The sequence below is a fragment of the Triticum dicoccoides genome, chromosome 7A (genome assembly GCF_002162155.2).
Source record: "Triticum dicoccoides isolate Atlit2015 ecotype Zavitan chromosome 7A, WEW_v2.0, whole genome shotgun sequence".
Taxonomy (NCBI): domain Eukaryota; kingdom Viridiplantae; phylum Streptophyta; class Magnoliopsida; order Poales; family Poaceae; genus Triticum; species Triticum dicoccoides.
In genome coordinates this window covers 630,192,584-630,205,867 of record NC_041392.1, presented here as the reverse complement: position 1 = coordinate 630,205,867, position 13,284 = coordinate 630,192,584, and the positions used below count along the sequence as shown (strand labels likewise).

The following is a 13,284-nucleotide window of genomic DNA, read 5'->3' as shown; positions in this document are numbered from 1 at the left end:
AGTCCCTTTTGTTCAGATAAGTGACCGAAATTACCTTAGTGACGGGATGACGAAGATGCCCCTTTTGTTCAGACGCCCCATAGAAGAATTCTTGTGATCTTTCAAAGTTGAAACCAAGTATTACTTCTTGCAACTAAATAGCATAATGTTACAGTATGATATTTTCACAAGGAAACATTTACAAAGTGCTACATGTATTCCGTTTGTACCAAAGAATTAATAGAAAACTGGAGATGTATTTACTAGACAAGCACATAGTCATATATGCCAATCAGAATTAAACAGTGAGGGCATCCAACATTGCTTGCTATCACACATGCATACTTACAGAGGTTCTTCAGAGAGTAAATAGTAGAAGCACCAAGTCGATGTGATGCATGCATATGACTTATGGACATCTTCCGGTGGCCTTTTTGCCCAAACATACTAAAGATTCATTTCCCCTGCAAAAAATAATTTTCAAACTCAATCTGCTAACAACCCTAGAATGCAAACAATGATAGTGATAGAATGTTAGGGTTTGAATTCTACTGCTTCAAGGACTTCTTCTTCCATGAACAAAAGCAGCACAAATTTGTTTTGAAAAGAGATTAAACTTACAACCAAGTAAAAAAAGCTGGTCCACCGGTGGGAGTTGGAATCTAAACACACACACACACACACAGAACTTACGATGTTGTTTCTGCCATGTATGGCTAGCTCCTGTTATCCTAAAGTGGGGAGAGACTGGGGCACCTACCACCAAGCTCCTAATCACCCGAAGCAGAGGAAGCAGGGGATGGGTGCCTTGGACCTGACCACTGGGAGTGAAGGGACGTTGTCCCACATAGATCTAGCTGGTCTGGGTTGGGGCGGTGGAGCCATGAGAGAGAGGTGAGAGGTGGCATCACCGGGCGCTTGCGTAAGAACAAAAAGCACCGCCGTTGGCACCTGTGTGATGGCAGCGCCGACACAAGCCCACCTAGGCGTGGGAAAATGGCGGGCATGTGGGGATAACGATGGAGGGGTGGGAGGAAGAGGGGAATAGAGTGGTGGCAGCCTCGCTGGACACGTAGCGCCGCGGCCGGCCGGAGAGGGCACCTAGGGCGGCGGTGTGTGTTGTGGATCTGGAGAAAGGGGATAAGGTTTGGAGCGTGAGGTTCGGGGTGAAGGAAAAGAAAAATGGGGGAGGCTTCGCGGGCTGAGCCAAATGTTGGCACTAGAAATTCTGTACACGCGCGCACATATTTGGGCCGGCCCATTTTAGCTACCCTCAGTTGGTCGGGAATTGTTTGTCGACCGACCGTTAGTTGCGTATAAGGTTATTGCCGACCGACAGTTCGTTGCTATATATTTTAGCATTCCCCACCGACAATCGGTCGTTATATACAGGTTTTCCCGACCGATGATCCGTTATAAGTTTTCCCGACCAATAGTCGGCCAGCAATACTGACTTTTGCCAACACACATCGGTAGGGAATTCTGGTGCGTGGTGTAGTGTTAACTGTGACATCTCTTGCATGAACCGGGCCCTAATCATTCTGCTTCCTAAAAGTAACGAGGCGCGATCCTCGGCCGACTTCCGACCCATCTCCCTGGAGAACTGCCCAATAAAAGGTATTGCAAAACTCCTGACCAACCGTCTAAAACCTCTAATCCCTCTCCTGGTCCACGCCGATCAAACAGGGTTTATCTCTGGACGAAATATCTCCGAAAACTTCCTCTATGCTGTCGATATTCTCCACTGTTGTTCCAAGCGCAAAGCTCCCACTCTTGTGATCAAACTCGATTTCCGTAAGGCCTTCGACTCTGTTTGCTGGACGTCGCTCCTGCACACGTTAAAGACTAGGGGTTTCCCCGATCGTTGGTGTGGCTGGATCGATGCCCTCCTTGCCACCGGCTCCACTGCCGTTATGCTTAATGGAGTTCCTGGTAGATGGATTCAGTGTAAAAATGGTCTTTGCCAAGGTGATCCGCTCTCCCCCTATCTCTATCATCATTGCAGACATCCTAAAGCAATTAATCATTAAAGCTAACAACGATGGCCTCCTATTTCACCCCCTATGCCCGCATCTACCTTGCCCCGTCTTACAATATGCAGACGATACCCTCATCATTGTCAAGGCCTCTCCAGATGCCACAAAACACCTCAAGGCTATCCTTGATGATTTTGCTGCGGCCACTGGACTCCAAATCAACTTCTCAAAGACGACCTTCATTCCACTAAACGTTACCCCTGGTGAGGCAGCAACCCTTGCTGCGGACCTAGCCACCGACATCGCCTCCTTCCCACAAACTTACCTTGGTCTTCCTCTCTCCCCGCATAAGTTACCCCCGTCGGCTTTCCAGCCAGTAATAGATCGCTGTGACACTTACCTCACCAGTTGGTGTGATCTGCTTCTCTCTCGCGGTGGCAAACTTGTTCTTCTTTCCGCCGTACTTGACAATTTACCCACGTACTTTATGCTCTGTTTCTCTCTCCCCGCCCAGGTTATTGAGGCTATCGATAAGTGTAGACGTACCTTTTTCTGGTCTAACGATGAGACTTGCTCCGGAGCAAAATGCTTGGTTGCTTGGGACAAAGTCTGCACTCCTCGAGCGGCAGGTGGTCTAGGTGTTAAGAACTTGCGTGCACAAAATTTTTGTCTACTGCTGAAATTTGCTTACAAATTCCTTCATGCCAACAACCTACCTTGGAAGGACTGGGTCCTCCACCACTCACCTCTCCACATAGGCCTTGGCAAGAACCGCTCCTTTCTTGTTAGGACCATTTTTAAACACCTCTAGAGTTTGAGAGACATCTCCCCTTGCCCGTTAGCAATGGTTGCTCCACCTTTTGGTTAGATCAGTGGCTACAGCCAGAACCACTGGCTGTAGTCTTCCCAGCTCTTTTTCCCACCATACAAACCAAAATGCTTTAGTAGCTACTATTTTACAGGATGGGATCGAACTTGCCCTCCGTAATCATTTAACCTCTACTGCGATCGCAGAGCTTGCCTCTCTGATCTCTTTGTTGCAGGATGTTTCACTCTCCCAGGTACCGGACTCTAGGCGGCTACTTAATGGAGATGCCTTCTCTACTCGGGGAGCTTATGCCGCTCTCTCTGCCCAGCTGGCTGACCCGATGCTCTCGGCTATTTGGGACTCGAGAGTCCCAAAGAAAGTAATGATTTTTGGCTGGTTGTTCTACCTTGACCGGTTGAACACTCGGCAGAACCTGTGCAAGAAAACTATCCTGGACTCGGATGTCTGTCCTCGGTGCAACAGCTCGGTGGAGGATCGCGATCATCTCTTCTTATCGTGCCCAGCTGCTCGCCGGATCTGGCAACGACTTGGGCTCCAGCCGCTCGCCGCGCCCATCGATGGGCTCTTCTCCACCACGCTCCCGCCAGCGGTGGCTGACACCATTCGACCCTTTATGTTGCTCCTCATCTTGTGGTAGATTTGGGATGCTAGGAACAAAAAGGTCTTCCAGACCCTTGAACTCGATGCATCCCAAACTTTACGTGCTATTCTAGATGATCTAATTACCTGGTCTCATCGTCTTAAGACTGAGACGTTAAAAGGACACGCCGGTCTGTGGCATGACTTCCTCTCCTCCCGCAACTTGTAAACTCTGAGTTCTGCCGCTTTTTGAAATATATTCAGGTGGGGAGTCTCCCCCCCCCCCCCCTGGTGACCATTTCAAAAAAAAGAACCATGCGGTATAATGGCCATATAGTCATGTAGTGGCTCTCAATAGAAAACAAGCAAACTGCTTATCACTTTTAGGCTCAGTTTGGAGCTTTCTTACCTATATGTTCACATACTTCAGCCTCGTTTGGAACGAGTTTACAGTGCAAGCGGGATGGCAGAAGGGCATGGTAATATTGGAACGACCTCGGTAGGAGTTGGATGTTGTGAAGGTGCAATATTATAAACAAGAACTTTGAAGTTGAAAGCAATTAAGTTGGGCTACGGCCTCAACGGAAGTTAGCAGCCCTCTATATTTCCCCTTGATTGTGGTGGGGGTGAGGAGACCTCTATATTCACTGCATCATGCAAGCTACAACACCAAAAGATGAAGAACTTGAAGGCATAAACGGATAAATAAGAACACAAAGTAAATTGACAACATAAAGGGTAAGAAAAAGTGAGGTGATGCCCACCAAGCCGACACATGCCCATCCCTCATGGAACAAGACAACCCTCTCCATGGACTAAAGAAGACTAGAATAACCTTGCTTATAGGGTCATTCTACTCTTTCCGATATTAGATATTTCTGCTTTTACATTTTCCTCCTCACTAACAGTATTGGTTGCCATTAGTACAATGTTATGAGACTATAAAAGCCCACATGGTTCACTTGTAAGTCATTTCGCATTTGGAAGAAGAGAGATCTCACTGAAGGTGAAACATATGCTTTGAGATGATCCACTTAGGCATTGGGGCAGAGAAATTTTCTCCGAGCATTGGGTTCGGAGAAAAAAATCATGAGGAGAGCTTACCTTGCATCGGCGAGTTGGTAATTGACATGAGGACTTGCATCGAAGAGATACCGGAGGTCCACCCTCAACTCACCCCCTCTACTTTTACCAACATTCTCACCAAATGATTAATTAATTAATCTTAAGTGTTTTTTCATACTCATATAGATTTACCTACTTTTGTTTTCTTTGGTCTGGATTAGTTCTTTTTTTTTAATTTGTGGCCCCATGAAACAACAGCAACTTCTAAAAAAAATCCGACATGCCCATTTGGTGCAGAGAAATCACTACTTGATTTTCCTTCAAAGAATGATATTACCAGTCTACCATTGAGGCATACACATAATTGTAAATCGGTGACAATCCAATTATCATTATACATGTCACGTTATCCGCGCATGGACTTGATGTATTACACATTTATTCCCGATAAAAGGGAATCTTGATTCAAACCTTGAATCAAGATGATATAACCGCAAAGAGGCAACACCAGGCCTCCACATAATAAGAAGACATGCTAAGGCGCAGGAGGGCTGGTCTGTAGATGATGCATGTTGCTCATTTCAATGTTCAGCATTTACCACATACTTTGTTTGTTGAATTATCATCATAGATCAGATGGTAGTTTTAAAAGAACCAAGAAGTTGTAAGGAAACAATAAGTGCTCAGATGAAGTGCTTTCCAAAAGTAATATCGGCCTACCAGCAAACTTCTGAAGAATGTATGTTGAACACTACAGTTAAATCTACTTTTCCTAGTGTTAAACTGTGAGCACGGGCACACAATAACTCTTGATGGCTTTGCAGCGACTAGCTATTCTTCTTGAAGCTTTAATACTGGTTAAAAATAGGTGGACAAAGAGGGTGGATGTGTCACCAGGTGTCAACTGTTGCCCCTTGCCGTTTCAGCATTTGACAAGATCTGTTCGAAAACATGAGGCTCTTATATTGCCCGGATTTCTCTCATTCCCTTTCCCTCCACCGTCTCTCTCCTCCTCCTTCCGTCGCCGCACCATTTTTGGCCATTCCGAGCTTAATAAGGTATGAAGCTTCTCTCCTTCCTCCCAGTTTCGAGACATGCAAAGTTTTCATACGTCCATGCCGAGCGATGGTGGTCAATCCACCATGAATTGATCCCATTCGGCTGGAGGTATGCTGCTGTTCTATCCTGGCTCTTTCTCCAAGTAATTTGCGTGTCATGTTGGCGATATTAGCTCCGATGCGTTGCGACGATTTGGAGATTGGGCCTCCAAGAAGTTTCTCTTAGTAATAACGATATCCTCTGTGGTTAGCCGGTACATGAAATTCAAATCAGCTGCGTGGATCATCTTGTTTTTGTTATTCTGTATTTCTGAAACATTGCATAGATGACAGAATTTATACAGTTCTCTCCTATATGTCTGTCAGGTTTTTTTCTTCTTCCAATATCGATAATTATCATGATACCTTTGCGTAAACAGGAACAATTAAACTAGTGCTGTGGATGGTTAATTAATCCATATACCATCTGATTATTTCTTACTGCAATAACAAATGGACATCATGCACCTCATGATAGCACTTAAAAAGGATAGATAGCAAGTCAATGGGTCCAATAGGGGGTGCTAGGGGTGTTTGTCAGGTCAGATTGCAGAAAACAAGTATAGAAGAAGCTGTAAACATCCATTCTAAACCCTTTCATCTCTAGGATCAGTGGTTACCATGTCTACAATCAAAATCTGCATTGCTCAAGGTCAACCTCACAGAACAAATCAAAGCTCAGCAAACAGAATTCCCTGCCATTAATTCTGCATTGCACCAATTCTTCTTACACGCCAACGCCACAAAATGATTTGACGAAATCTCGAGAGGCGTGATTCTGGACCATGGTTCAGCCGAACCTATGGTCGACGCCGTACGATTCAACGTCCTGCTACATGTGGATCCGCGTCATGCATTGTTTAACATGCAAACAACTCCCATCATGTATTTTTTAATCAATCATGCACGGATCCTTATGAAAAGTATCCAGAGATCAATGGTGTCGAGCGTAGGTTCGGCTGAACCATGGTTCCGTATAACATTTTCGTGAAATCTCTGGCTTTGTCTGGCAGCAGGAGCAGCTCATGGCCACACGGCCATCACCGGGGTCGCGAGACGGCAGCAGCGCACGCCCACGAAGCACGAGCGGCAGGCCCACGACGTAGTCGAGCGCGCGCCCGGCCAGCTCCGACCCCACCTCCTGCCGACGCGCACGAGCCTCCCTCAGCCCCTCCCCGGCATCGGAGTCCGACAAGCCGGTGCCGTCCTTCCTCCGCCCCACCGTCAGCTCGACCCTGCGCAGCGCCTCCCCGTCGTCCTCCACCTCCAGACCGCCCTCCTCCAAGGGCCGCGCCACCACGCCCAAGGGGCTGTCCCCGGCGCACCCAGCGGCGCGCGCTCCAAGTCCGATCGCGCCGAAGCGGTCCCCCGCGCAGCAGCCCGCGAGCTCGCCGCGGCCGATCCCGCCCAAGCGACCCCCCGCGCAGCCGGTGAACGCGCCGCGGCCGATCACCCCGGCCATGGACAAGGCCAAGGCCAAGCCGTCCACGTCGCGGTGGTCCGTGGCGTCTCCGAGGCAGCTGATGCAGAAGGCGTCCCACGCCTTCAAGGTCGGCAGGTCCCGCAGCAAGAAGAGCAAGGACCTGGCCGGCCCCGCGGCCGAGGCGGTGGCGTCCGCCAAGGAGTCGTCGGATGCTTCCGGCGAGATCAACGTCGAGACGGCGAGACCCCCTCCCGTGCCGGAGCAGCAGCGCCGCCCCCCTGAAATGACTGCCGCGACACCTCTCGACGTCGTGCAAGGAGAGGTGGTCGTGGAGCCCAACGCTGCCCTACAGGTACTGCAGGAAGCGGCTTCGCGACCGGGAGAAATTGTCAGTAATGAAATCAAGACAGAGGAGGAGGTGAGTCAAGAGGAGGTAATCTCAGAAGAGACGAGAGCAGAAGCAGAGAAGGCGAATGCCATTGACGAGGAGAAGGTGATACCGAAGGAGTCCGTTGAAGCCGTGAAGGTGGATGAGCCGGCGCTAGAAGAGAATCCGCAAGCCGGCAACGTTGAAGGCACACAAAAGGAAGCTGAGAATATTCCAGAGAATGAACTTCCGCCGCCGGCCGCCGTTGTGGAAGAACCATCGAAGGAGGCAGCAACGCCGCTGAACGTGCTGCAAGATGAACCGGCGGCCAGCCCGGTTCAAGAGGAAGCCGTCGTGGAGACCAAGGCCGAGGAGAGGCCACAAGCAGAGCCGGCGAAGCACGAAGATGCCACGAAGCAACCCGAAGCAAGTCTGATCTCTGAAGAACCGAAAGAACAACCCGCCGTCACGCAGAAGCTGGCGGAAGCCGCCGAGGAACCCAAGATGATCGCTGCGTCCAAGGCATCATCGGTGCCGGCGACGTCGCTGGAAGAAGCTCTGGAGGAAGTGGACACGGTGACCAAGGTGGGCACTTCCCGGTCAGAGCCCGTGACACCGGCGAAGCAAGCCATCAACAAGGAGAAGGCGGTGATCGACACGATCCTGAGCGCTTCGGAGCCAACGACGCCGTTGAAAGGAGCCGCCAGGAAGGAAGGGGCGACGTCGTTCATGGGGAAGATTCCGGAGGAGGGTCGGCTGAGTTTCAAGGGGAGCAGGGTGAAGACGGCGATGGAGAAGCGGCCGGAGGAGGCGCATCCCAAGAAGAAGGAGGTGTCGCGGAGCAACGACGTGCTGGAGGAGACCAAGAGCAAGCTGCTGGAGAAGAAGAAGAGCAAGGTGAAGGCGCTGGTGGGGGCGTTCGAGGTCGTCATGGACAGCCCCCGCGCGTCCACGCCGGGCCCGGGCAGATCGGCCGCGAGGTTCTGATTCGGAGGGAAAAGCTCCAGTGGCGACCGTGTGGATTGAAATTTGAATTGTGTGGTGTTCATGGTGCTTTGGGGTATGATACGATGCTATGCCATGTTCTTTTTGTTGGTTATATATATGTTGATCATTGGTATTTGTTGGTCACTGAACTAAAAGGGAACGGCTAGATGTAAGTTGCCTGATTTTCAAATTTGGATTAGTCGATCATTTTAGGCCGTTGCATGCAGATCGAACAATGGGGAGCCCTTCTTCTTCCTCCAGCCGATTTCGTTGCCCAGACCACTGCACCGACCGCCGGCCAAACCTGCTGCCACCACCACCCACGGCCGGCGGCGCTCATGCGCAGCCCCGCCGCACCGGCCTCCTCCCGACCGGGCCCAAAGCCGTGCTGCCCCACCCCAGGGCAATCCCTCTAGCCCCACCAATGATTGATTTTTCTTTAGCAAACTTGCAGCACCGCCCCACCACCGCTGTTCTTCCGCCCCCGCCCCCACCCTAAGATAGATGATGGGGTAGCCCTCTGGCGAGCCCCTTCCTTCTCCTTCCTTCCCTCCACGGCTCCGCCCTCCTTCCATCTCCTTCCTCCCTTCAAAATCGACTCACCATAATAGCTAAAGTCAGTCTTCCTTTTTTTTCAAGAGTACGGCAATGATGTATCATATTTTTTATAGAAAGGAGCAAAGACAATGTACAAGACGCCTTATGGTGGATGCGTACACATCCACCCTAGGCACACGCCAAGTCAATCTTCTTTCAAAATTTAGTTACCATAATAGCTAAAGTCGGTCGACTGAAATGTAGCTATTCTGGAATTAAAACAGAGTTTTTCAAAGGCATTTCAGTGCATCTGAGCTTGGGAACAGACTATTGTAACATCGTTCATACAAAAGTCACCAACGATCAAAATAGTTCGTCACAAGCAACAAAACAATGGAACTAACCATTGCATATTCAAACTATGTGTCGCCGTTTAATTTAAATTGATCAAAATGTTATTGCTCATTTGTTGACCGAGTTGTTGTTTATGCAAAGAAAGTAACCTTGTTTTCTCGATTCGTAGTCGCCACACACCTTTTTCACTATGGATTTATGTCTACATGTATATTAAAACGGTGTACGTAGTTCACGTTATGTGTTGTTTGTATTTTCAAGCTTTTGGTACTGTTTTTGAGAATGTTAATCTTATGATACTAGGTGAGTTCAAGGGGTAAATAACAATATTACATAAATATAAAAGCTTTCGTGCCTCTACTTCTACATCAAAATGATGCAAAGAGTATAGCTGCTTATATATATATTATTCAAATAGGTCGAGGAAACTAAAATAACACAAAAGACAAATGCCTACAACAACTAAAACTACGTCAAATGTTTCTGAATGCATGGTCTATAGCTTTTCCATGTGTAATCATTGTTGAGGAAATGGTTAAATGGTAGTTGCTCGGTTCGCTCGCCGATGGGGATTAATAGGCTAATCAGCCAATTAATTGATTATTCGGGCGATTTATCAGTTTATCGGCTATTCGATGGCCCAAGAAGTAGGGATTAATCGGCAGGTTAACCGATTAATCGGATGAATTCTTGAACAGGGTTTGTAATTGGACCAACATTCATGCTTCCGGTGAACATATTTGTTGAAGAACAAATAGGACCAACATTGAACATTCCTGAAGATCCACTTGTGCCTCCCAAGAAGTATGAGCATGAGACCTCATGAGCCTGGAGTGTGCTTGTACCCCATCTCGCTTTCCTCTCCTCTCACCCCCGTCGCTCTCGTGAGCGATTGGCGAGCCTCTAGCCCCAGCTAACCTCACACCAAGCTCTCCTCCCTCCTCCTCCTCCTCGCCGCCATGAGGCGTTGTCACACGAAGCCTGGCCTGCTTTTTACGATGGCCAGGCTCCCCTGCCCCCTCGAGTGGCAGTGATGGCGTGGGTCCCGGCCGCCCGACTAGGGTGTTGTGTTAGCATGGGGCACAACGGTAGGTTTACTGGGGCGATGTTAGGGCGCAACTCTCGCCGGGCTGAGGCGGCTGCTTGGGTTGGTCTCTCGGGGCGGCAGTGTGAAGCCAAATCTAAAATGGCGGCCTCGCTCGGGTGGGTTGGTGGTGGCGACGACCCTGCTCATGGCGTTGCTCTGGGCTGCGCTGCGGCGTCATGGTGATGATCCTCGCTGAGGTGCGGCCGGTTAGCACGATCGTGGTCGGGATTTGACCAAGATCTGGTTGGATGCTCGGGGGTGGACGGCGGATCTCGTCGTGCATGCGGCTCAGCGTGCGACGTTGGGACTGGGCGCTGTGGCCGATGTTGGGATGTCGGCAAAGGTTGTGGTGGCGGTGTGATGTCATGCGAGCGTGCTCGGGTGGTGGTTCTGGGGTTGCGGCATGCGGGCTCGAGTGACTTGAGGCATCTCGGCACCGATGTGTCGTATTTCAGATCAGCGTCAACCCCGGGCAAGGCATCGTACAAGCTCGGCTGGACCAATGCAAGTGCGCTATGGTCAGGATTTGCTCGATGGCGGCCTCAACAGTCATGGAGGAGTCCCCCCACCGGTCCTCCGGGATTGCATTGGGACGCAGGTGTGGACGCTTCCTACTGTGGAAGCGTGGACACCGACTTGGTGGCTGCTGATGTTGGGCTAGGAGTGGAAGGAGACGCCTTTTGCTCTTACTCCCATGGTTGGAAGGTGAGACACAGTTGGTCGCCGATGCGCATCGGAGATAGGCCCCACCAACAACCGCTTCCCTTATCGTCACCACTCGGACAAGAATCCAAGTCGGTCGAGCTTTCTGCACCCTGTGTTGGAGGCTTTGCCTGTTGACGCACCAACGGCGAGAGGAGGAGGTATGGAGAGGCACAACTCTCAGCGACCTAGTGTCGCTGAAGTCGCCCTTGACCAACATGGGAGATCTTATTATTTTGGATCAGGAGGAGCTTAGTGACAGTCATAAGGGAAATCAGGGACATCGCTCAAGGGAGATCTTTCTTATTCCGGATCAGGAGATGCCTAAGAGCATTTACAACCGGGCACCCCAAACCCGCCTCAAACGCCCTGGCGAACGGGCCGACAAGTGACCGGTAAAAAAACGACCCAGACAGGCACCTCAAACGGGTCTCAAACGCCCGGGCTGAACATCACCCCTCATCTCCAGTCCAAATCTGGGCGGATATGGGGAGGCTCGGGCGCGACCGGCGCTTCCGCCACGTTGGATTGACGATGGGGTCCCACAGGAAACACTTCGAAACTCCGCGGTTCGAAGCTCGTCTCCTCCGTCGCACCGATGGCGGCGCCAGGCGCCACTCTGGCATTTAAGCCGACTCCGGCATCGAAACCCTGCCCATCCGCATTTCCCCATCCCGTCCGCTACTGCCGCCACTTTCCAATCGCCTTCCACCACCACTGGTAGGCATGCTCCCACACTGTCGGGTAAGGAGCTACCCATATCTAACGCTGGAGTGCCGGCTGCAGCTCCTTGAGTAGATCCGGGCAAGCCGCGAAGCCCGGATTTCCGCGGGGCTACCTCTGGATGCGGTCAACCCAGAGGAGAACTTGGACGAGGAAGAATAGAACGAGGTGGTAGAGGAGGAGGTGGAGGAGGACGCGGAGGACGCGAAGCAGGAGAAGGAGTTGGAGGAGGAGGATGAGGATGACAAGGATGTGGGGCACGTTGGGGACGCGGATCTACAAACGGAGCAACAAGTGATCCTCGATTCCCTCCGGTCGATATCAAAGGTGGAGGCCAAGTACCGTCGTCTGCAAGAGGTGGACGCAGAGCATGCTGTGGCAGTCGACGAGATGCACATGTATATGGATGGGGAGAAGGAGCCAGAGCCCTCCTACGCACCCATCAGCCCGGCGCCCGGCACCGACGTCGTTGATATCTCCGACGACAAAGCGTAGTTAGGCTAGCTTGATGTGTGTAGTACGTAAGATTTCTTTTGCATGGTTTGTATGGATTTAGGAGATGAAATAATGAAAGACTCGGATGCATAGCATCAAATATGAGTTGTGACCGGTCAGTGCTCGCCGACGCTATAGTTTGAGTGGCCAGATTTGCCAATCAGGTTGTAGATGCTCTAATGATGGTCATGAGAGAAAATAGGAAGAATATTGCAATCGCCAAAGAGACGGGGGCGAAGCCAGGATTTAGACATAGGGGGGGCAGACCGACGATAAAGCCAGTTTTTTTTTGCCTCACAAACTACCTAATAGTTTTACATCCGAGTATCATTCATCTTTCTCGGATGTCCCCGAAGGGACTAGTATCATTTATTTTAACTTTGCATAGACACACACAACCTTTTGTGGCTGAAGCAGACTAGACAAAGTTGATAATCAAACTACTCCGAAATATGGCATGAAATGCTACATGTCATATGTACAAATAAGAAAAATCAATGTATAACCAAATAATAGGTTTGAGTGGAAAATCATCACTGGTTCTATTATGTAACTTTGTTGTTGTATTGAAAAAAAGGTCAATATTACATGAATACATACATAGAGAATCAAACCCAGCCTGTACTCGTCCCCTCTACTGCTAGGTCGAGGTAGACCGGCTGGTCGTGGTTGGAAGGTGCATGATTTCGAACGATTTCCTGTGCCCGAGCGCGACGCATCACAAATCACACATCTGATGTATAACAAATTAATGATACAAGATGAGAATTCAGAGAAGTAGACAGTGCTGGATTAACCTTGGCTAGATCATTGGCTGCAGGACAAATAATTGGCGAGTGAATTAGCTTGACTTTACGAATCAGATCATGAGAAGGGAGAGCCAAGGCGGGCGGCGGCAAGGGCGCAGGACGGCAACAGCGCAGCGCTAATCAACACACGCGCTAATCATCATGGGGAATAATGCCCAGCGCCCAGGAGACTTTTAACGAGGCCGATCAACAAATATGGCCTTGGCATGGGTTGTAAACGATTGCTAGTGGGCTTTTACATTGGCCCTTTTTCATTTCTTCATAAATCACGTTGA

General features: G+C 50.0%; 1 protein-coding gene and 1 long non-coding RNA gene across 3 annotated transcripts in view; one reads left to right on the top strand and one right to left on the bottom strand.

Moving 5' to 3' along the window:
• The window catches only part of LOC119330243, a 4,617-nt gene extending 3,460 nt beyond the window's left edge, over nt 1–1,157 (bottom strand). Inside the window, exons 1-3 of one of the 2 annotated variants that reach the window (XR_005159963.1) lie at nt 673–1,157; nt 329–443; nt 35–98 (exon numbers count right to left, since the gene is read on the bottom strand). This is a non-coding gene — a long non-coding RNA (uncharacterized LOC119330243). Of the gene's footprint in view, nt 1–34; nt 99–328 lie in introns of both variants that reach the window. The other variant, XR_005159962.1, reaches the window with a different exon arrangement.
• A 6,051-nt stretch (nt 1,158–7,208) lies between these two features.
• LOC119332533 (neurofilament medium polypeptide-like) lies at nt 7,209–8,429 on the top strand. Its single transcript, XM_037605714.1, has one exon. It carries the CDS (start codon nt 7,232–7,234, stop codon nt 8,300–8,302), a length of 1,071 nt encoding a protein of 356 aa, XP_037461611.1. The 5' UTR covers nt 7,209–7,231; the 3' UTR covers nt 8,303–8,429.
• The last annotated feature ends 4,855 nt before the right edge of the window (nt 8,430–13,284 follow it).

Bases quoted from the DNA above. Each gene is read 5' to 3' on its own strand.
- LOC119332533 (XM_037605714.1), top strand. From the start codon at position 7,232: ATGACTGCCGCGACACCTCTCGACGTCGTGCAAGGAGAGGTGGTCGTG.